The sequence below is a fragment of the Oncorhynchus keta genome, chromosome 31 (genome assembly GCF_023373465.1).
Source record: "Oncorhynchus keta strain PuntledgeMale-10-30-2019 chromosome 31, Oket_V2, whole genome shotgun sequence".
NCBI lineage: Eukaryota > Metazoa > Chordata > Actinopteri > Salmoniformes > Salmonidae > Oncorhynchus > Oncorhynchus keta.
In genome coordinates, this window is record NC_068451.1 from 15,066,030 (window position 1) to 15,090,071 (window position 24,042).

The 24,042-nt window shown below is 42.8% G+C and overlaps 1 protein-coding gene across 1 annotated transcript in view; it reads right to left on the bottom strand.

Annotated features, from left to right (window-relative positions):
* LOC118364063 (integrin alpha-8-like) overlaps positions 1–24,042 on the bottom strand; it is a 59,496-nt gene that overhangs the window by 13,696 nt on the left and 21,758 nt on the right. The window contains exons 14-25 of the mRNA XM_052489672.1: positions 23,527–23,572; positions 23,191–23,298; positions 22,315–22,370; positions 21,886–22,043; positions 21,556–21,684; positions 21,357–21,424; positions 20,546–20,693; positions 20,165–20,257; positions 17,047–17,126; positions 16,516–16,596; positions 8,273–8,378; positions 7,590–7,748 (exon numbers count right to left, since the gene is read on the bottom strand). Coding sequence (XP_052345632.1) covers positions 7,590–7,748; positions 8,273–8,378; positions 16,516–16,596; positions 17,047–17,126; positions 20,165–20,257; positions 20,546–20,693; positions 21,357–21,424; positions 21,556–21,684; positions 21,886–22,043; positions 22,315–22,370; positions 23,191–23,298; positions 23,527–23,572 — 1,232 coding nt within the window. The remainder of the gene's footprint in view (positions 1–7,589; positions 7,749–8,272; positions 8,379–16,515; positions 16,597–17,046; positions 17,127–20,164; positions 20,258–20,545; positions 20,694–21,356; positions 21,425–21,555; positions 21,685–21,885; positions 22,044–22,314; positions 22,371–23,190; positions 23,299–23,526; positions 23,573–24,042) is intronic.

Consider the following 24,042-nt stretch of genomic DNA (forward strand, 5'->3'; position numbering starts at 1 on the left):
ACTTTCTTTAGGCACTATATATACACACCTATTTCAATATTTATTTGACTTTCTTTACTTTCAGCCCCATGGGGAAGGGGTGGTATGGGGAGGGTTTTCTATGGTCGCCAGGGTGGGCGGTGGGTGACTGACGAGCAACCCTTGTTGCTAGGGGGGTTGGGAAGGGGTGGGAAACATGGGGGTAGGGGGAGTAGTATGGAGACATGTTGGATGGGATGGGAAGTTGTGGGAGGCCCACTTTTTTATTTTCCTGTTTATATTGAATTTACTATTTATTGTTAAACTCTGTATGTATTTCTTACAATTTTTTGTTGCTGTTGAGTGGCAGATTACAAGTTTTTATAAACGTATACTTTTGAAATGGATAATGTACCTGTAATCCCCCAAAAAATAACTAAAACAATTCTAATTTGGTCACAAAAAAACAGTAGTGGTCGATATGTTCAGCAATGTTTATTTTCATGCTACTTCAGCGCTGGAGGCCAGAATGACAGCCAGTGAGAGCCAGGTGGACGAAGTGAAGAAAGAGAATGCAGGTAAAGCACTAACATAAACTTCACCCTCATGTATTCTGACAGTAAATAACACTTACAACTAATAAAGCATTCTACATTTTCCAACTGTCTGATCTTAGTCTTGGAGGCCAGATCGACAGCCAGTGAGAGCCGGGTGGCGGAACTGAACAAAGAGAATGTCGGTACAGTAAGATAAGCTATATGGTGCAAACGTGTGTTTTTCTGTTCATTTAGCGTTAATTACTCTCATACTACTTCAGCCCTGGAGGCCATATCGACAGCCAGTGAGAGCCAGCTGAAGGATCTGAAGGGGAAGAATGCAGGTGACTAAAATGTTTTACTTGTAAGAACTACTACATACTGTGTATTCCTCACCTGAACATGATTCAGCTCATTTCAGGATATGAAAAGCAATGTGATGTAACAAAGCTACATCAGGGTTCATTGTTTTTATCATTAAAAAAATGATAGACCTGGAAGCCAGAGTGACAACCAATGAGAACCAGGTGGAAGACTTGAAGAAAGAGAATGCAGGTAATAACGAGATGTTTAAAAATATATATATTCAGTTTCTCAATAGAAACAACAGCATATTGGATATTGCCTATTACATATGGATGTTACATATCGTCTACTATGTTTATATGATTCCAGGCCAAGCAGCACTAATGTTATCCTTGGGAAGCCGACTAACAGCCCTTCAGAGCCACATGGCAGAACTGAAGAAAGAGAATGCAGGTAATAATTAATTGTGTTCTGATGAAATATTGAGTTAATAGTTTGCTCAATAGAAGAAAAAAATGATCACCGTTCTGGATAATGCCTTTTGCCTCTTTACTAGATTTCTATAATTCCAGATCAAGCAGCACAGCTGTCAGCCCTGGAGAACACCGTGAGAGCCCTGGAGAACACAGTGACAGCCCTGGAGAACACCGTGAGAGCCAGGTGGCAGAGCTGATGGCCAAAAATGCAGGTGACTAAAATGTTTTACTTATCAGAGCTAATGCATGTACGCGTCACCTGCACATGATTCAGCTAATGTTAGGATGTAATCAAGCAAAGCGACGTTACAAAGCTACATCACAGTTGATTGTTTTCTTGTATGCCATATTTTTTAGCCCTGGAGGCCAGAGTGACAGTCAGTGAGAGACAGGTGGAGGAACTGGAGAAAGAGAATGCAGGTAATGATTACATGTGAATTGAAAATAATTCAGTTAATAATTAATTGCCTAGAAAGATTAACAACTTTGGATATTGACTCATATGATTAAAGACCAAGCAGCACAACTGTTATCCTTGGGAAGCAGAGTGACAACCCTTCAGAGCCAGGTGGCAGAACTGAAGAAAGAGAATGCAGGTGACTCAAATGTTTCACTTATAAGAAGGACTACATGTATTCTTCACCTGCACATAATACGATTCCGCTCATTTCAAGATATGAAAAACCAAAGTGATGTAACAAAGCTACGTAATTTTCTAAATAAATGATTTTCTTGCATAAATGATCTCCTAGCCCTGGAGGCCAGAGTAACAGCCAGTGAGAACCAGGTGGCAGAACTGATGGGAAAGAATACAGGTGGCATTTTTTAATTTTTTTTTTTACTTATCAGAGCTACTACATGTGTGCCTCACATGGACACGAATCAGCAAATGTTAGGACGTGACAAAGCTACATCACAGTTGAATGTTTTCTTGTAAGCATTATTTTCTAGCCCTGGAGGCCAGAGTGTCAGTCAGTGAGAAGCATGTGGCAGAACTGAAGGCAAAGAATGCAGGTTACTCTATACACTATATATACAAAAGTATGTGGACACCCCTTCAAATTAGTGGATTTGTCTATTTCAGCCACACCGTTGCTGACAGGTGTATAAAATCGAGCACACCGCCATGCAATCTCCATAGACAAACATTGGCAGTAGAATGGCCTTACTGATGAACTCACTGACTTTCAACGTGGCACCGTCACAGGATGCCACCTTTCCAACAAGACAGTTTGTCAAATTTGTGCCCTGCTAGAGCTGCCCTGGGCAACTATAAGTTCTGTTATTGTGAAGTGGAAACGTCTACGAGCAACAACGGTTCAGCTGCTAAGTGGTAGGCCATACAAGCTCACAGAACGGGGCCGCTTAGTGCTGAAGCATGTAGCGCATAAAAATAATCTGTCCTTGGTTGCAGCACTCACTCCTGAGTTCCAAACTGCCTCTGGAAGCAACGCCAGCGCAGGAACTGTTAGTCGGGAGCTTCATGAAATGGGTTTCCTTGGCCGAACAGCTGCACACAAGCCTAAGATCACCATGCACAGTGCCAAGCGTTGGCTGGAGGGGTGTAAAGCTCGCCACCATTGAACTCTGGAGCAGTGGAAACACGTTCTCTGGACAAATGAATCACGCTTCACCATCTGGCAGTCCGACGGACGAATCTGGGTATGGCGGATGCCAGGAGTTACCTGCTACCTGCCCCAATGAATAATGCCGACTGTACAGTTTGGTGGAAGAGGTATAATGGTCTGGGGCAGTTTTTCATGGTTTGAGCTAGATCTAGTGAAATTAAATCTTAATGCAACATCATACAATTACATTCAAAATGATTCTGTACTTCCAACTTTGTGACAACCGTTTGGGGAAGGCCCTTTCCTGTTTCAGCATGACAATGCCCCTGTGCCCAAAGCAAGGTCCAAACAGAAAAGGTTTTTTTCGAGATCGGTGTGGAAGAACTTGACTGGCCTGCACAGAGCCCTGACCTCAATCCCATCGAACACCTTCAGGATGAATTGGAACGCCGACTGTGAGCCAGGCCTAATCGCCCAATGTCGTTGCCCGACCTCACTAATGCTCTTGCTGCTGAATGGAAGCAAGTCCCTGCAGCAATGTTCTAACGTCTATTGGAAAACCTTCCCAGAAGAGTGGAGGCTGTTATAGCAGCAAAGGGTGGAACAACTCCATATTAATGCAGGTAATGATTACATTACATGTGAATTGAAAATAATTCAGTTAATAATTAATTGCCTAGAAAGATGAACAACTTTGGATATTGATTGATATGATTCAAGACCAAGTAGCTGAACTGTTATCCTTGGGAAGCAGAGTGACAACCCTTCAGAGCCAGGTGGCAGAACTGAAGAAAGAGAATGCAGGTAACAAGAAGTGTTTTGAAAAACTATTGAGTTAATAATTTACTCAATAGAAAAAAGCACAGCTCTGGATATTGTTTATTGCCTCTCTACAATGTTTATATAATTTCAGCCCAAACAGTAGAACTGTCAGACTTGAAGAACAGATTGACAACCAGTGAGAGTCAGGTAGCTGAACTGAAGAAAGTAAATGCAGGTAAGATATATTGTGCAAAAGTGTGTGTCTAATAACCATTTTTTACTGTTAATTATTTTTATGATATTTCAGCTCTGGACACCAGATTGACAGCCAGCGGAAGGCAGGTGGCAGAACTGAAGAAAGAGAATGCAGGTGACTCAAATGTTTCACTTATAAGAAGGACTACATGTATTCTTCACCTGCACATAATACGATTCCGCTCATTTCAAGATATGAAAAAACAAAGCGATGTAACAAAACTACATCATTGTCATCATAAATGATCTTCTAGCCCTGGAGGCCAGAGTGACAGTCAGTGAGAGCCAGGTGGCAGAGTTGAAGAACAGAGTGACAACCAGTGAGAGCCAGGTGGCAGAGTTGAAGAACAGAGTGACAGTCAGTGAGCCAGGTGGCAGAGTTGAAGAACAGAGTGACAGGTGAGAACCAGGTGGCAGTTGAAGAACAGAGTGACAGTCAGTGAGAACCAGGTGGCAGAGTTGAAGAACAGAGTGACAGTCAGTGAGAGCCAGGTGGCAGAGTTGAAGAACAGAGTGACAGTCTGAGAGTCCAGGTGGCAGAGTTGAAGAACAGAGTGACAGTCAGTGAGAGCCAGGTGGCAGTTGAAGAACAGAGTGACAACCCAGGTGGCAGAGTTGAAGAACAGAGTGACAGTCAGTGAGAGCCAGGTGGCAGAGTTGAAGAACAGAGTGACAGTCAGTGAGAGCCAGGTGGCAGAGTGAAGAACAGAGTCAGTGAGAGCCAGGTGGCAGAGTTGAAGAACAGAGTGACAACCAGTGAGAGCCAGGTGGCAGAGTTGAAGAACAGAGTGACAGTCAGTGAGAACCAGGTGGCAGAGTTGAAGAACAGAGTGACAGTCAGTGAGAGCCAGGTGGCAGAGTTGAAGAACAGAGTGACAGTCAGTGAGAGCCAGGTGGCAGAGTTGAAGAACAGAGTGACAAGTCAGTGAGAGCCAGTGAGAGCCAGGTGGCAGAGTTGAAGAACAGAGTGACAGTCAGTGAGAGCCAGGTGGCAGAGTTGAAGAACAGAGTGACAGTCAGTGAGAGGTGGCAGGTGAAGAACAGAGTTGAAGAGCCAGGTGGCAGAGTTGAAGAACAGAGTGACAGTCAGTGAGAGCCAGGTGGCAGAGTTGAAGAACAGAGTGACAGTCAGTGAGAGCCAGGTTGAAGAACAGAGCAGAGTTGAAGTTGAAGAACAGAGTGACATGGTGGCAGAGTTGAAGAACAGAGTGACAACCAGTGAGAGCCAGGTGGCAGAGTTGAAGAACAGAGTGACAACCAGTGAGAGCCAGGTGGCAGAGTTGAAGAACAGAGTGACAACCAGTGAGAGCCAGGTGGCAGAGTTGAAGAAAGAGAATGCAGGTAATGAGTAGTACATTGTTTAAGAAGATGATGAACACCTCTGGATATTGTGCATGATTCCAGCCCAAGCAGCAGAACTGTTAGCCTTGGGAAGCAGAATGACAACCAGTGAGAGCCAGGTGGCAGAGTTGAAGAACAGAGTGACAGTCAGTGAGAGCCAGGTGGCAGAGTTGAAGAACAGAGTGACAACCAGTGAGAGCCAGGTGGCAGAGTTGAAGAACAGAGTGACAACCAGTGAGAGCCAGGTGGCAGAGTTGAAGAACAGAGTGACAACCAGTGAGAGCCAGGTGGCAGAGTTGAAGAACAGAGTGACAACCAGTGAGAGCCAGGTGGCAGAGTTGAAGAACAGAGTGACAACCAGTGAGAGCCAGGTGGCAGAGTTGAAGAAAGAGAATGCAGGTAATGAGTAGTACATTGTTTAAGAAGATGATGAACACCTCTGGATATTGTGCATGATTCCAGCCCAAGCAGCAGAACTGTTAGCCTTGGGAAGCAGAATGACAACCAGTGAGAGCCAGGTGGCAGAGTTGAAGAACAGAGTGACAGTCAGTGAGAGCCAGGTGGCAGAGTTGAAGAACAGAGTGACAGGTGAGCCAGGTGGCAGTTGAAGAACAGAGTGACAACCAGTGAGAGCCAGGTGGCAGAGTTGAAGAACAGAGTGACAACCAGTGAGAGCCAGGTGGCAGAGTTGAAGAACAGAGTGACAACCAGTGAGAGCCAGGTGGCAGAGTTGAAGAACAGAGTGACAACCAGTGAGAGCCAGGTGGCAGAGTTGAAGAACAGAGTGACAACCAGTGAGAGCCAGGTGGCAGAGTTGAAGAAAGAGAATGCAGGTAATGAGTAGTACATTGTTTAAGAAGATGATGAACACCTCTGGATATTGTGCATGATTCCAGCCCAAGCAGCAGAACTGTTAGCCTTGGGAAGCAGAGTGACAACCAGTGAGAGGCAAGTAGCGGAGCTGGAGAAAGAGAACACATGTAACTATACTGCACTAATAAGAGCTTGGCTACAATCACTCTCCTGGACCGCTGACTGATCTAATCAGGATGTATCTAAGTACAGCAATGACAACAAAGCTACCTCAGAGTATGAGTTTATTAAGATATTATTCTCTTGCTATTTCAGCCCTGGAGGCAAGATTGAGTGTCGCTGAGAGCCAGGTGGAGGAACTGAGGCTAGGTAAGAACAGATCAATTCAATCAAACCCATAGTATGGTATGAAATGAATACATTTTAGACATTACGGTGGACTTGATCGAATTCATTCTCATGTATTCACAGACAGAAGACAGGTGGCCTTTTCTGTTGGTTTGACGGACTCAGGATATGTGGGACCCTTTCAAACTGAGATCGGCAACGGTTATGACACAAACTCTGGTACAGCTTACGCCGACAAAACTACAGATGAAACTTACACCGTAACAATACTACAGGTTCACCCACACAGCAATACATCTACAACTCAGAGAAAGGTATAAACATAAACACACAATCTCCATGCTCACGTGTCCACCACAGGAGGCTGCTGAGGGGAGGACGGCTCATAACATTGTCTGGAATGGCGTGAATGGAATGGTATGTGTTTGATGTGTTCGATACCATTCACTTTAGTCCGTTCCAGTCATTACTATGAGCCTGTGGTGCCCGCAGGGGCCAGCTACTGGCACAGACCCAAACCACTAACAGGCTGCTACGGTGCCTAAGAGAGACGGATAGTGCTGATCTCTCCCTGCTTCCCCTCTGATACAGGTATGTTTTCAGCACCAGTGAGAGGAGTCTACTACTTCACATTCACCTCCAAGGGCCGAGAGCCTGGACAGAAAATGGGTGTTTACTTGGTCAAAAATGGAGAGCAAATTATATACAACGTCCAGGACAACTTCCATGGTGGTTATGAGTACATGACAGGCGCCGTGGCTCTGGAGCTAGAGAAAGATGACCTGGTGTACTTTCTAAGGGCTGGGGGCTGTATGATGACAACTACAACCACATTGTCTTTACTGGCATCCTGCTCTTCACCACCAACCCTGCGATGGGCCGACTCCACTAGTCCCTCTCCGTCCTCCGACAGTCTTCAATAAACATGGAATGAGTGACTTTGTCTTGTCATCATTAAAGCACATTCCTCAGTCATCATCACAAACATAAACCAGACGGTTTATGACGTTACCAGACGTTACCCTATTTTATTATGACAAGAACCAAGCTACATCAATGCTAGATTGGGTCAGCACACTTTGATCTACCTGGGCTGTAACTTCACAAAAGCATGCATGCCATTGTTTCTAAAACATTGAAGACCAATAGAGGTTAATAAATATAGAACATCAGTGCATGAGTACATGGGTCGTGTCCAGTCTCAGCAGGAGGTGTGGTTGTGTTACCTGTAGGCCCAGGGGGTTGAGGCTGGTGTTGCTCCGGCAGCTGATTGGTCCGTCTGTTAGAACCTCCAGAGCGTAGAGCAGGTGTTCGTCACGGAAACGAGAGGGCCAGCCCACCTGGAGCTCCGCCTCCCGGATACTACTGGGACCTGAGTTATGGAGCTGAGAGAGTAAGAGGGAAAAAGAGAGGAGAGACAGAGAGATGAGAAGAAGAGAGAGAGGAAGAGAGGAGTAGAGAGAGGAGATGGAGAGAGAGGGGGGAGAGGAGTAGAGAGGGAAGAAGAAAGAAAGAGAGAGTGAGAGCGAGAGAGTATGAGAGCACCAATCCACTCAGCTTAGCCCCTTTCCACAAACTCATTAATTCTGAAGGTGATGATGGTGAGTCACCCAAACAGGACATGGTCTCAGTGCTCCAGGAAGGAATTCTCAGAGAGAGAAACTCTGGCCGACCTAACTATAACCAGCTGGACAGACTGCAGGACAGGAGCACTGCAGCCCCAAACCCTGTAGACATCCAGCAGATGTCCCTCTTCACTGCCTCTTCAACACACACATACACACACAAACGTATGTCTGATCCCGCCCATCTCTTCCTTTACGACAGTAATTACCACTGTTCAGGAGGCCTTTGATCAGACAGCAGACAGTACTTACAGGGCTACTGCTTTTACTGTGTGTGTATGTACCTCGTAGATGTGTGTGACCTGGGGTCCTACGTCATCCTCTTTGACCGGATTCTCTTTGGGCTCCCAATGCGGAAACGGAAGAACCACCTGAGAGGGATGACACACCCTGGAAAGGGAGAGAGAGAGAGATGGGAGAGAGAAAGAAAGAAAAAGAGGAGTGATAGAGAAAGAAAGAGAAGAGAGAGAGTATGAGAACAAATGATATGGAGAACAAATGATTTACAACGTCCAGGACAACTTGGGGGGTGAATATCAAGCCACCTGCCACTCCGCTGCCAAACACAACTTACCCAATGCCGGTTGGACCTTATCCTCCCGCCCTCCAGTCCCCAACACTCACAGCCCCCCACAGATCACTGTCTGTTTGTGTGTACAACATCCGTAGACCCAGCCAAGTCACTCTGGGGTCCAGGCTTTGAAGTGTGTGTGTGTGTGGGGGGGATAGTAAAACAAGGACCATTCGGACAAGTGGAGACTGACAAGGTAAAAGGCTATTTCAGGCTTGGGAGTTAAGGTTACAATTAGCATTAGGGGTTAGGCTTAGGAGTTAGGGTAAGGTTTAGTTTTAGGGTTAGGGGTTAAGCTTAGCGTTAAGGTTGGGGTTAGATTAATGGTTAGGGAAAATAGGAGTTTGAATGGGAATCAATGTTTTGTTCCCCACAAGGATAGTAAATCAAACATGTGTGTGTGTGTGTGTGTGTATGCAAGCGCATGTGTGTATGTATGTGCAGGCATGTGTGTGTGTGTGTGTAGGCATGTGTGTGTGTGTGACCAAGTAGCACTAGCACAAGTGTGCATGATTAGCATACACAGACTAACATACACATAGATGATTACCATACACAGACTAACATACACATAGATGATTAACATACACATAGATGATTAACATACACATAGATGATTAACATACACAGACTAACATATACATAGATGATTAACATACACAGACTAACATACACATAGATGATTAACATACACAGATGATTAACATACACAGACTAACATACACATAGATGATTAACATACACATAGATGATTAACATACACAGACTAACATACACATAGATGATTAACATACACATAGATGATTAACATACACATAGATGATTAACATACACATAGATGATTAACATACACATAGATGATTAACATACACATAGATGATTAACATACACAGACTAACATACACATAGATGATTAACATACACATAGATGATTAACATACACATAGATGATTACCATACACATAGATGATTAACATACACAGACTAACATACACATAGATGATTAACATACACAGACTAACATACACATAGATGATTAACATACACATAGATGATTAACATACACATAGATGATTAACATACACATAGATGATTAACATACACAGACTAACATACACATAGATGATTAACATACACATAGATGATTAACATACACAGACTAACATACACATAGATGATTAACATACACATAGATGATTAACATACACATAGATGATTACCATACACATAGATGATTAACATACACAGACTAACATACACATAGATGATTAACATACACAGACTAACATACACATAGATGATTAACATACACATAGATGATTAACATACACATAGATGATTAACATACACATAGATGATTAACATACACAGACTAACATACACATAGATGATTAACATACACATAGATGATTAACATACACATAGATGATTAACATACACATAGACGATTAACATACACAGACTAACATACACATAGATGATTAGCATACATATAGATGATTAACATACACATAGACGATTAACATACACAGACTAACATACACATAGATGATTAGCATACATATAGATGATTAACATACACATAGACGATTAACATACACAGACTAACATACACATAGATGATTAACATACACAGACTAACATACACATAGATGATTAACATACACAGACTAACATACACATAGATGATTAACATACATATAGATGATTAACATACACATAGACGATTAACATACATATAGATGATTAACATACACATAGACGATTAACATACACAGACTAACATACACATAGATGATTAACATACATATAGATAATTACACATAGATGATTAACACATATAGATGATTAACATACACAGACTAACATACACATAGATGATTAACATACATATAGATAATTACCATACACATAGATGATTAACATACATATAGATAGATGATTAACATACACAGACTTAACATACACATAGATGATTAACATACATATAGATGATTAACATACACATAGACGATTAACATACACATAGATAATTACCATACACATAGATGATTAACATACATATAGATGATTAACATACACATAGACGATTAACATACACAGACTAACATACACATAGATGATTAACATACATATAGATAATTACCATACACATAGATGATTAACATAATAATACATATAGATGATTAACATACACAGACTAACATACACATAGATGATTAACATACATATAGATGATTAACATACACATAGACGATTAACATACACATAGATAATTACCATACACATAGATGATTAACATACATATAGATGATTAACATACACAGACTAACATACACATAGATGATTAACATACATATAGATAATTACCATACACATAGATGATTAACATACATATAGATGATTAACATACACAGACTAACATACACATAGATGATTAACATACATATAGATGATTAACATACACATAGACGATTAACATACACATAGATAATTACCATACACATAGATGATTAACATACATATAGATGATTAACATACACATAGACGATTAACATACACAGACTAACATACACATAGATGATTAACATACATATAGATAATTACCATACACATAGATGATTAACATACATATAGATGATTAACATACACAGACTAACATACACATAGATGATTAACATACATATAGATGATTAACATACACATAGACGATTAACATACACATAGATAATTACCATACACATAGATGATTAACATACATATAGATGATTAACATACACATAGACGATTAACATACACAGACTAACATACACATAGATGATTAACATACATATAGATAATTACCATACACATAGATGATTAACATACATATAGATGATTAACATACACATAGACGATTAACATACACAGACTAACATACACATAGATGATTAACATACATATAGATAATTACCATACACATAGATGATTAACATACATATAGATGATTAACATACACATAGATGATTAACATACACATAGATAATTACCATACACATAGATGATTAACATACATATAGATGATTAACATACACATAGATGATTAACATACACATAGATAATTACCATACACATAGATGATTAACATACATATAGATGATTAACATACACATAGACGATTAACATACACAGACTAACATACACATAGACGATTAACATACACATAGATAATTACCATACACATGGATGATTAACATACATATAGATGATTAACATACACATAGATGATTAACATACACATAGATGATTAACATACATATAGATGATTAACATACACATAGACGATTAACATACACAGACTAACATACACATAGATGATTAACATACATATAGATGATTAACATACACATAGATGATTAACATACACATAGATGATTAACATACATATAGATGATTAACATACACATAGACGATTAACATACACAGACTAACATACACATAGATGATTAGCATACATATAGATGATTAACATACACATAGATGATTAACATACACATAGATGATTAACATACACAGACTAACATACACATAGATGATTAACATACACATAGATGATTAACATACACATAGATGATTAACATACACAGACTAACATACACATAGATGATTAACATACACATAGATGATTAACATACACATAGATAATTACCATACACATAGATGATTAACATACACATAGATGATTAACATACACATAGATGATTAACATACACAGACTAACATACACATAGATGATTAAAATACACATAGATGATTAACATACACATAGATGATTAACATACACATAGATGATTAACATACACATAGATGATTAACATACACAGACTAACATACACATAGATGATTAACATACACATAGATGATTAACATACACAGACTAACATACACATAAATGATTACCATACACAGACTAACATACACATAGATGATTAACATACACAGACTAACATACACATAGATGATTACCATACACAGACTAACATACACATAGATGATTAACATACACAGACTAACATACACATAGATGATTAACATACACATAGATGATTAACATACACATAGATAATTACCATACACATAGATGATTAACATACACATAGATGATTAACATACACATAGATGATTAACATACACAGACTAACATACACATAGATGATTAAAATACACATAGATGATTAACATACACATAGATGATTAACATACACATAGATGATTAACATACACATAGATGATTAACATACACAGACTAACATACACATAGATGATTAACATACACAGACTAACATACACATAACTGATTACCATACACAGACTAACATACACATAGATGATTAACATACACAGACTAACATACACATAACTGATTACCATACACAGACTAACATACACATAGATGATTAACATACACAGACTAACATACACATAGATGATTAACATACACATAGATGATTAACATACACAGACTAACATACACATAGATGATTAACATACACAGACTAACATACACATAGATGATTAACATACACATAGATGATTAACATACACATAGATGATTAACATACACATGAACCTGTCTCACCTTCATGGCATTTATTTATTTTATTTTATTTCACCTTTATTTAACCAGGTAGGCAAGTTGAGAACAAGTTCTCATTTACAATTGCGACCTGGCCAAGATAAAGCAAAGCAGTTCGACAGATACAACGACACAGAGTTACACATGGAGTAAAACAAACATACAGTCAATAATACAGTATAAACAAGTCTATATACAATGTGAGCAATTAGGTGAGAAGGGAGGTAAAGGCAAAAAAGGCCATGGTGGCAAAGTAAATACAATATAGCAAGTAAAACACTGGAATGGTAGTTTTGCAATGGAAGAATGTGCAAAGTAGAAATAAAAATAATGGGGTGCAAAGGAGCAAAATAAATAAATTAATTAAATACAAATGAATTAAATACAGTTGGGAAAGAGGTAGTTTTTTGGGCTAAATTATAGGTGGGCTATGTACAGGTGCAGTAATCTGTAAGATGCTCTGACAGTTGGTGCTTAAAGCTAGTGAGGGAGATAAGTGTTTCCAGTTTCAGAGATTTTTGTAGTTCGTTCCAGTCATTGGCAGCAAAGAACTGGAAGGAGAGGCGGCCAAAGAAATAATTGGTTTTGGGGGTGACTAGAGAGATATACCTGCTGGAGCGTGTGCTACAGGTGGGAGATGCTATGGTGACCAGCGAGCTGAGATAAGGGGGACTTTACCTAGCAGGGTCTTGTAGATGACATGGAGCCAGTGGGTTTGGCGACGAGTATGAAGCGAGGGCCAGCCAACGAGAGCGTACAGGTCGCAATGGTGGGTAGTATATGGGGCTTTGGTGACAAAACGGATTGCACTGTGATAGACTGCATCCAATTTGTTGAGTAGGGTATTGGAGGCTATTTTGTAAATGACATCGCCAAAGTCGAGGATTGGTAGGATGGTCAGTTTTACAAGGGTATGTTTGGCAGCATGAGTGAAGGATGCTTTGTTGCGAAATAGGAAGCCAATTCTAGATTTAACTTTGGATTGGAGATGTTTGATATGGGTCTGGAAGGAGAGTTTACAGTCTAACCAGACACCTAAGTATTTGTAGTTGTCCATGTAAGTCAGAGCCGTCCAGAGTAGTGATGTTGGACAGGCGGGTAGGTGCAGGTAGCGATCGGTTGAAGAGCATGCATTTAGTTTCACTTGTATTTAAGAGCAATTGGAGGCCACGGAAGGAGAGTTGTATGGCATTGAAGCTTGCCTGGAGGGTTGTTAACACAGTGTCCAAAGAAGGGCCGGAAGTATACAGAATGGTGTCGTCTGCGTAGAGGTGGATCAGGGACTCACCAGCAGCAAGAGCGACCTCATTGATGTATACAGAGAAGAGAGTCGGTCCAAGAATTGAACCCTGTGGCACCCCCATAGAGACTGCCAGAGGTCCGGACAGCAGACCCTCAGATTTGACACACTGAACTCTATCAGAGAAGTAGTTGGTGAACCAGGCGAGGCAATCATTTGAGAAACCAAGGCTGTCGAGTCTGCCGATGAGGATGTGGTGATTGACAGAGTCGAAAGACTTGGCCAGATCAATGAATACGGCTGCACAGTAATGTTTCTTATCGATGGCTGTTAAGATATCGTTTAGGACCTTGAGTGTGGCTGAGGTGCACCCATGACCAGCTCTGAAACCAGATTGCATAGCAGAGAAGGTATGGTGAGATACGAAATGGTCGGTAATCTGTTTGTTGACTTGGCTTTCGAAGACCTTAGAAAGGCATGGTAGGATAGATATAGGTCTGTAGCAGTTTGGGTCAAGAGTGTCCCCCCCTTTGAAGAGGGGGATGACCGCAGCTGCTTTCCAATCTTTGGGAATCTCAGACGACCCGAAAGAGAGGTTGAACAGGCTAGTAATAGGGGTGGCAACAATTTTGGCAGATAATTTTAGAAATAAAGGGTCCAGATTGTCTAGCCCGGCTGATTTGTAGGGGTCCAGATTTTTCAGCTCTTTCAGAACATCAGCTGAATGGATTTGGGAGAAGGAGAAATGGGGAAGGATTGGGCGAGTTGCTGTTGGGGGTGCAGTGCTGTTGACCGGGGTAGGAGTAGCCAGGTGGAAAGCATGGCCAGCCGTAGAAAAATGCTTATTGAAATTCTCAATTATGGTGGATTTATCAGTGGTGACAGTGTTTCCTATCTTCAGTGCAGTGGGCAGCTGGGAGGAGGTGTTCTTATTCTCCATGGACTTTACAGTGTCCCAGAACATTTTTGAGTTAGTGTTGCAGGAAGCAAATTTCTGCTTGAAAAAGCTAGCCTTGGCTTTTCTAACTGCCTGTGTATAACGGTTTCTAGCTTCCCTGAACAGCTGCATATCACAGGGGCTGTTCGATGCTAATGCAGAACGCCATAGGATGTTTTTGTGTTGGTTAAGGGCAGTCAGGTCTGGGGAGAACCACGGGCTATATCTGTTCCTGGTTCTAAATTTCTTGAATGGGGCATGTTTATTGAAAATGGTTAGGAAGGCATTTAAAAAAAATATCCAGGCATCCTCTACTGACGGGATGAGATCAATATCCTTCCAGGATACCCCGGCCAGGTCGATTAGAAAGGCCTGCTTGCTGAAGTGTTTCAGGGAGCGTTTTACAGTGATGAGTGGAGGTCGTTTGACCGCTGACCCATTACGGATGCAGGCAATGAGGCAGTGATCGCTGAGATCTTGGTTGAAGACAGCAGAGGTGTATTTAGAGGGGAAGTTGGTTAGGATGATATCTATGAGGGTGCCCGTGTTTAAGGCTTTGGGGGGTACCTGGTAGGTTCATTGATAATTTGTGTGAGATTGAGGGCATCAAGTTTAGATTGTAGGATAGCTGGGGTGTTAAGCATGTTCCAGTTTAGGTCACCTAGCAGCACGAGCTCTGAAGATAGATGGGGGGCAATCAGTTCACATATGGTGTCCAGAGCACAGCTGGGGGCAGAGGGTGGTCTATAGCAGGCGGCAACGGTGAGAGACTTGTTTTTAGAGAGGTGGATTTTTAAAAGTAGAAGTTCAAATTGTTTGGGTACAGACCTGGATAGTAGGACAGAACTCTGCAGGCTATCTTTGCAGTAGATTGCAACACCGCCCCCTTTGGCAGTTCTATCTTGTCTGAAAATGTTGTAATTTGGAATTAAAATTTCTGAATTTTTGGTGGTCTTCCTAAGCCAGGATTCAGACACAGCTAGAACATCCGGGTTGGCAGAGTGTGCTAAAGCAGTGAATAGAACAAACTTAGGGAGGAGGCTTCTAATGGCATGAGACAAAGAGATACACTGTATGACAACAGAGTGCATCAAACAGAGCAAAGATATTCTACTGTCACAGGGTTAGCGAAAAGATCAACCAGAACAGAGATGTGTCACTCACCCCCTCAGGTCTAGCTGAGCTCTGGCAGAGATGGAGAGAGACAGACTGACTGGGTTGCTCTTGGAGCTGTCTTTGTTTGAACTGTAAGATAAGAGGCACACGAGTCAGTAAAGATGTTTGGATGTAATGTCTGCACCATGGCGATGTATGGTGGTGATGTATGTATGGTGTGTGTGCATGCACACGTGTGTGAGTAAATGAGTGAGTGACCATGTGTTTGTGGCGAGGTGAACAGTCAATGTTTTGTCTCGTCTGTTTTCCTCCGGTCATCTGTCTCGACGCTCTTTGTTTGGGAAAGCCACAGAAATACTCAGAATTCTGACAGAGGTTCCTTTTTACAGTTATGTGTGTCACAGCTCTTCAGCAGTGTGTGTGTGTGTGTGTGTGTGTGTGTGTGTGTGTGTGTGTGTGTGTGTGTGTGTGTGTGTGTGTGTGTGTGTGTGTGTGTGTGTGTGTGTGTGTGTGTGTGTGTGTGTGTGTGTGTGTGTGTGTGTGTGTGTGTGTGTGTGTGTGTGTGTGTGTGTGTGTCACCTGTGGATCTGTAGGTCAAAGTCAATGTGAGGACCGGCATCATCCAGCCTTTGGACAGCAAACCTTAAACCTACAGATACCTGGAGACAGAGACAGTGAGACCGAGAGAGAGGGACAGAGAGACAAAGAAAGAGGGACAGAGACAGAGAGTCAGAGAGAGAGGGACAGAGACAGAGAGTCAGAGAGAGAGGGACAGAGACAGAGAGTCAGAGAGAGAGGGACAGAGGGACAAAGGGAGAGGGACAGAGACAGAGTCAAAGAGAGACGAATCAAAGTCTATGTCAGTGTTCAGTTAAAGCGAGCAGCCTTCTAACCCCATGTAGAGTTTCCCTTTGTGAAAGCTAACCAGAACCTGGCCATGGTGTGTGTATCTGGGTTACGTATCTGTATTCTGTGTGTGTGTCTCAGTTGGAGGATCAGTACAGATCTGTGGGCTGAGACAGACCAGATCCCTTCCCCTCTAGACCCCAGTTAAACCCCCCTCTACCCTTGCTTAACTCACACCACGTGAAGCGCTTAGTTCATAACCATGAGTATGATAATGGCTTCTTGTGTTTGTGTAATAATGTTCTCATGAACAACATGTTAGACACTAGTCAATGCCGGAAACTCTTAAAACACTCGCTAAAACTACAAGGGAGAAGCCTGAGGGTGGAAACTCATTAGGACTCCAAAGTCAGAGACTTTATTGCACATCAGAGAGAGAATCAGAACAACTCAACAGAGACGACGAAAGACCAAATGGGTCTAAATCACTGAGGTCCCCAGGCTGAGAGAAAGAGAGAGAGACAGACAAAGTGATCCAAATATATCTCTCTCCCCAAATCTGGAAAACATTTATTTCCTGTCACTTCTCTCCCATATTCTGAACAGCCCCAGCACCACTGTAAAACTGTCTAACCTGGATGTACTGTAGAACCCACCATAGTACAGAGACAGCGTTTGTCAAGGAAATGATCTAATGCATCGACCAATAAACGACCGAGGCTCTGTGACTGTTGTCACCTTCCTTGATGTAAGAGCAGGGATTGACGCTGTCGACCAAACTAACAGACAGGTATCAATTTATTTTTCTGCCCAGTGAGACCTCTGATTGCTCCAAGGCTATATATGGTGTTCCACAGGGCTCTGTGGAGGGGCCGTTTCTGTTCACATTATACATGCTGATCGTCTGGCAGAGGTGGCACCACAGGCCCCAGAGTGGTGTAGCGGAAAACAAAATTCTGGGGTACATCATTTTTCCTGATCTGGTAACCTAACCAGGTAAAACTATGGCCCTTATACGGTATGACGTGATTCATCTGTTGAATATGGGCTATGATGGGACCAGAGTTTTTCTAATCAGGTCACATGGTTTAAAAAAACTCTTGGCCTTGGGGGGGATGAAAGCCCTGTTAAACTGCAGCAACCAGTACTTGTTGTTATGAATTATATTTTAAAGAAGGACTGGGGGGGTCCTATACACAGACACTCAGAAAGCTACATGATTGGATAATATGCAGGTTTGCATCATGTAGTCCTGCTCCTGCTCAACTGTAATACTCATAACAAAATGTACTCACAGTCTGTCAGCTACTGTGTTTAATGATTAATTCAAGTTTATACTCTTGGATTGAAAAAGTCTAGGTAACCTGGTTAGCCCAAGTTTAAATATAAACCAAATGTAATCCCATTGGGTTATAAATAGCCCACACTACGTTACCACTTTGTTTACCCTGGCCAGAGGGACAGCGCCCATAGGAGGCCTGACTATGCAGCTGCTGTTAGTAGCCTACAGTGGATCAGACTCAAAAAATGTCTCGTTACCATGCAACACATGTCAGATCGCTAATGTTTAGGAGTAAAGGCTGCTCCATTGATGTAAGAGTTTTTGCTTGTGTCTGTTGGGAGTGATGTGCTATCAGCTCGCGAAATAAATACCAGAGGAAAGTGGAGAGCGCCTTGAGCATTAATCTGATTGGTCAAGACACACAAAGAGCCTGTAGCAGCACTTTGGTGTGAAAGACAGACAAATCATGAGGCAAATCGGTCTAAAAAACAGCACTTTGCCCCTTTTCTTATACACTTTGCGTAGATATATTTTATTAAACTAAATCAAAAGAGATTGAAAAGTGCTGTGGCAAATGCTGCTTCGCTACACATTTTCCGGGAGCCCTGCCACCTGGAATGTTACCCATAAACAAGTGTCTGTTTTCACCGCTATGCTTGTTGACCCCCGGAAGAGTAGCTGCTGCTTTAGCACCAGCTAATGGGGATCCTAATAAAATACAAAAAATGCTGACAATACACAACGTTTTAAAGAAACATGGCGAGGCAGTCTGCATTTTAGAGGCTTGACTCAAAAATATTAGAATGAGAAAAAGATACATTCAAAATGGTCTACAAGCGTCGTTACTCCGGCTGTATGATTAGTGTGTGTGTGTGTGTTTATTCTATAAAAGCTCATGAATTCCTACAGGTCCAAAGGGGCAAGGGTAAGTATGCCTGGGAAACATCTGGTCTGAAGGAGAGCTGACGTGCACACACGTGTGTCGCTTCTAGAGCTAACAAATACCACTCTCAGGGTCACAACACACACACACACACACACACACACACACACACACACACACACACACACACACACACACACACACACACACACACACACACACACACACACACACACACACACACACACACACACACACACACACACACACACACAGACAGACAGAGCGGTTACAGAAACACAGGGTAGAGTTACATGTCAGATGGGACCACTCTTTACTTTACAAAGCCTGTGCTTCCTGGATGTGTCATGCAAGGCGAACGGATTAACACACACAGAAATACCCACAGACAGCATCAGAGTGTGGGACTCAGTGGGGCACAGGGTATCTGGGTGATCTTTCAGCATGGTAACTATCAATCAGCACCACTGTATCTGAGTGACAGCTTCCTGTTTGGACAGGAAGTGGTTGTTTCCAAGTAGAGGGGGAGGTCAGAGTGGGTGCATGTGTGTGTGTGTATTTTTTTTTGTGTTCTTTGTGTGTGTGTGTGTGTGTGTGTGTGTGTGTGTGTGTGTGTGTGTGTGTGTGTGTGTGTGTGTGTGTGTGTGTGTGTGTGTTGGACTTACTTCTGTTCCGGCAACCATAGGGTTCCCCAGGTCACACACCACCAGTCTGGAGTCATTCACCATCCTGTACTCACAGTTCAACCTGGATAGAGCCTGGAGAGGAGAGGAAGTGGAAGGGAGAGGGTGGCAGAGAGGTGATATGTGGGGGAAGGGAGGAGAGGAAGAGAGTGAAGAATGTTCTGACAGTAACAACCTCATCTCATCCATCTTAGGGCCCCATTACACATTCATTCACTCACTCTCTAGGGAAAAAACCCTGACGTTGTCAACAGGATGTAATGTAATGGTAAAGAGGTCAGCAAGGCGGTAGGGTCTAGTTGAGCTGGTCTAGGGTTGGGGCCAGTGTGGGGGGTGGAAGTGTGTGGGAATGTGTGTTCTCACCTCTATCCTGCGTTCCACTCCTATGTAATCAGCCTCAGGGGGTAGGAGTGTGTGTAACTCAGTCTCATATGCCCCCTCTCCTTTGTTAACCGCGTTTATGGTCAACATGACCAGGTTGTCATCCCCGACCACCAGCTCTGTATGGTCTCTGTGTTTGCAGGAGAGAGAAATAAACAAGTCAATACTATGTCAAACAGTAGAGGTTGGAGTGTGTGTGAGTGTGTGTATCAGTCAGAGGAGAATGACAGGGTTTGTGTTAGCCTGCCATGGCAATTGCATACAGATGAAAACAGAAGAAAAACATGCACGCACACGCACGCACGCACGCACGCACGCACGCACGCACGCACGCACGCACGCACGCACGCACGCACGCACGCACGCACGCACGCACGCACGCACGCACGCACGCACGCACACACACACACACACACACACACACACACACACACACACACACACACACACACACACACACACACACACACACACACTCTCTTGCTAATGTAAACAATTAGAGAGCAAACTTCTCTCCCTGCGTGCTGTAACACAGTCCTAGCCTTTGTTTAGGTGTGCGTGTGTGAGTGTTTGTATGAATGTGTGTGAGTATGTACATACGTTGAAAGTTTACAGGTTGACAAGGACTTTTCTGAATCAGCATGCCTCACTTGGCAGGTCAGGGCACAACACACCACAAGGCGTAACACACCACTATATCAGTAAGGTTACTTAACTACTGTTTTTAAAATGAGACCGTAACGGTTTCATGTTGACGTATATGCTACACATGTTACATACAGTACATACTTACATGCTTGCAGATAGCTGGAGGTCTGGAATACACTCGTTGTCTTCCCCACAGTCCAGCAGAATATATGCCTGAGAAATAAAGGAGAAAGGGAGAGACCAATGGGGAGAGGGACGGGGGACGGGGGTTAAGGTCGAGTCTAACGATATGCTGTAAGGGGTCTTGATTGGATGAGAAAGAGAGCCCACACACACACACACACCTGTTCCTGCAGGAAGCTACTGCTGTAACGGTTGAGGACAGGGGGGAGGTCCAGGTTGGAAGGAGGGGCTAAACTGTAGTTCAGAGCCAATGAGATGGGAGTCAATTTATCCCTAAACTCATCCTCCCCCTGAGGGACAGAGAAAGAGGGGGGTACCGTGTAACAGAACGTTTGTTCACTAGAACACAATAACTTGTCCAAAAACAGGTTCAGCTGAGTTGACAGATATTTTGAGAGGATCTCGTCCAAACATAGCAAGGATGGAGGCCTCTTTTCTTTAAAAAAAAACTAGAATTATACTTTTTTGGCAGAGGAGTGTGTTTGACTTACTCGTAGGTAGACAGTATAGTTCAGGCAGGAGTGAGGACGGCTGTGGCCAAGCGTTAGGACCCCTGTGTGCTGGGGCTGATGGGAATCCAGGAAATATACTCTCTTAACTCCGCCCCTCACACCTTTAAGCCAATCCAGTTGCAGCTCTGCATTCAGGACTGGGAGAGGTGGAGGAGATAGGGGGATGGAGGGAGAGAGTGAGTGAGTGAGGAGGGGTTCCATATGGTCCCATCGTGTGCAGAAGTGTGTGTGTATTCTCATCTGGTGTGCAGGAGGGAACCATGGGTATGGTCTACTTTATCCCTTTTAGTTTCTACAGAGCATCATTAGCCAGTGGAAACAATGCATTCATACAGTTAGCATCACTAACACTAACTTAAGCATAAACCTCTCCCTCCCCCCTCTTCATCCTCAGTCAGAGCTACTTACCTACAGAGTCTGGGATCCCCACACCGCTCACCTTTGCACAAATATCTACCCTTAGACTGGATAACAGAGAGAGAGAGAGGTAGAGAGACATGGGAGGTTGAGACAGGATAAAAAATTGCTCCTCTGTATGTCAGTGTGTGTTTGTGTGTGCACGCGCTCATCTCAATCTCACACACACACACACACACACACACACACACACACACACACACACACACACACACACACACACACACACACACACACACACACACACACACACACACACACACACACACACACACACACACACACACACACACACACACACACACACACAGGTTCTCTAGCAGTGAGATGCCTGCCAACCAGAACCACTCAGGACAGAACAATGAGCACCAATTAGAAGAAAAACTTCCTCTTTACTGCTCGTCCTCTCAGTCTCCCCAAAACAACCAGAAAAACTCCTCAACTGGCCAAAGCTCTCAATAAAACAACTATTCAATAAAATAAAAAGCAACAATCCCAGACAGTCCTCAAAACTCCCTAATAGTACATGTGTTGTTGTGTCCTGTCTCGTTCCTCCAGCCAGTCTGATGGTTTATTTCAATCAGCTGTGTTTGTTTTTACAGAATTCCACAGTTTGGTGCCGTTTGTCAATCTGCCCAAACGCACCATGTCTCTGTCCTGCCAACACACATAGCCTAAAAATCACCCTATTGGTCAATTGTCTGTCACTCACTAGGTTACCTAGTGACTGTGTGTGTGTGTGTGTGTGTGTGTGTGTGTGTGTGTGTGTGTGTGTGTGTGTGTGTGTGTGTGTGTGTGTGTGTGTGTGTGTGTGTGTGTGTGTGTGTGTGTGTGTGTGTGTGTGTGTGTGTGCGCGTGTCTACTCACCAGGTCACCATGGTATCAGATTCTGTCAGGAGGCAGGATCGGTCATCAGGGTTCAGGATTCTAGGAGTCAGGATCATCTCTGCCTCCACTGACACTACAGGACGAGCCCTACACACACACACACACACACACACACACACACACACACACACACACACACACACACACACACACACACACACACACACACACACACACACACACACACACACACACACACACACACACACACACACACACACACACACACACACTTAATCTCACCATTGTAAACTAGCAGCCAATCTGATACATGAAACAATGTAGTCTAGCCAATCAGATAATTAGATATCTTACCTGTACACCGACACCTCCCCTTTACCAAATGCTCCCACTATCAGATCTACAGTGAAAGAGAGAGAGAGAGAGAGAAAGAGAGAGAGCAAGACAGGGAGACTGCATGAGCTTCAAAGAAACGCACAGATGGGACTGATTTCAAGGTCTCCAGCAATCTTCATCAAGCACAGACCTCTCACGTTTTACACACACTGACACAGATACACACACATGCACAAACACATTTTGTCTGTACCAGCTTTGAGTAGTGAATATAACTATTTTTGCAGCACTATTTTGGTTCAGAATGAAACTATCAAAATAGGAACACAATGTGTGTGTGTGTGTGTGTGTGTGTGTGTGTGTGTGTGTGTGTGTGTGTGTGTGTGTGTGTGTGTGTGTGTGTGTGTGTGTGTGTGTGTGTGTGTCGCTACGGAGAGACCCCACGGCACATTCCAGCTCCATTAGAACATTCCCATTGGTCCAATCAGAAACCTCTGCTACACAACGAGAACATTCCCTCACTTTACTATAATC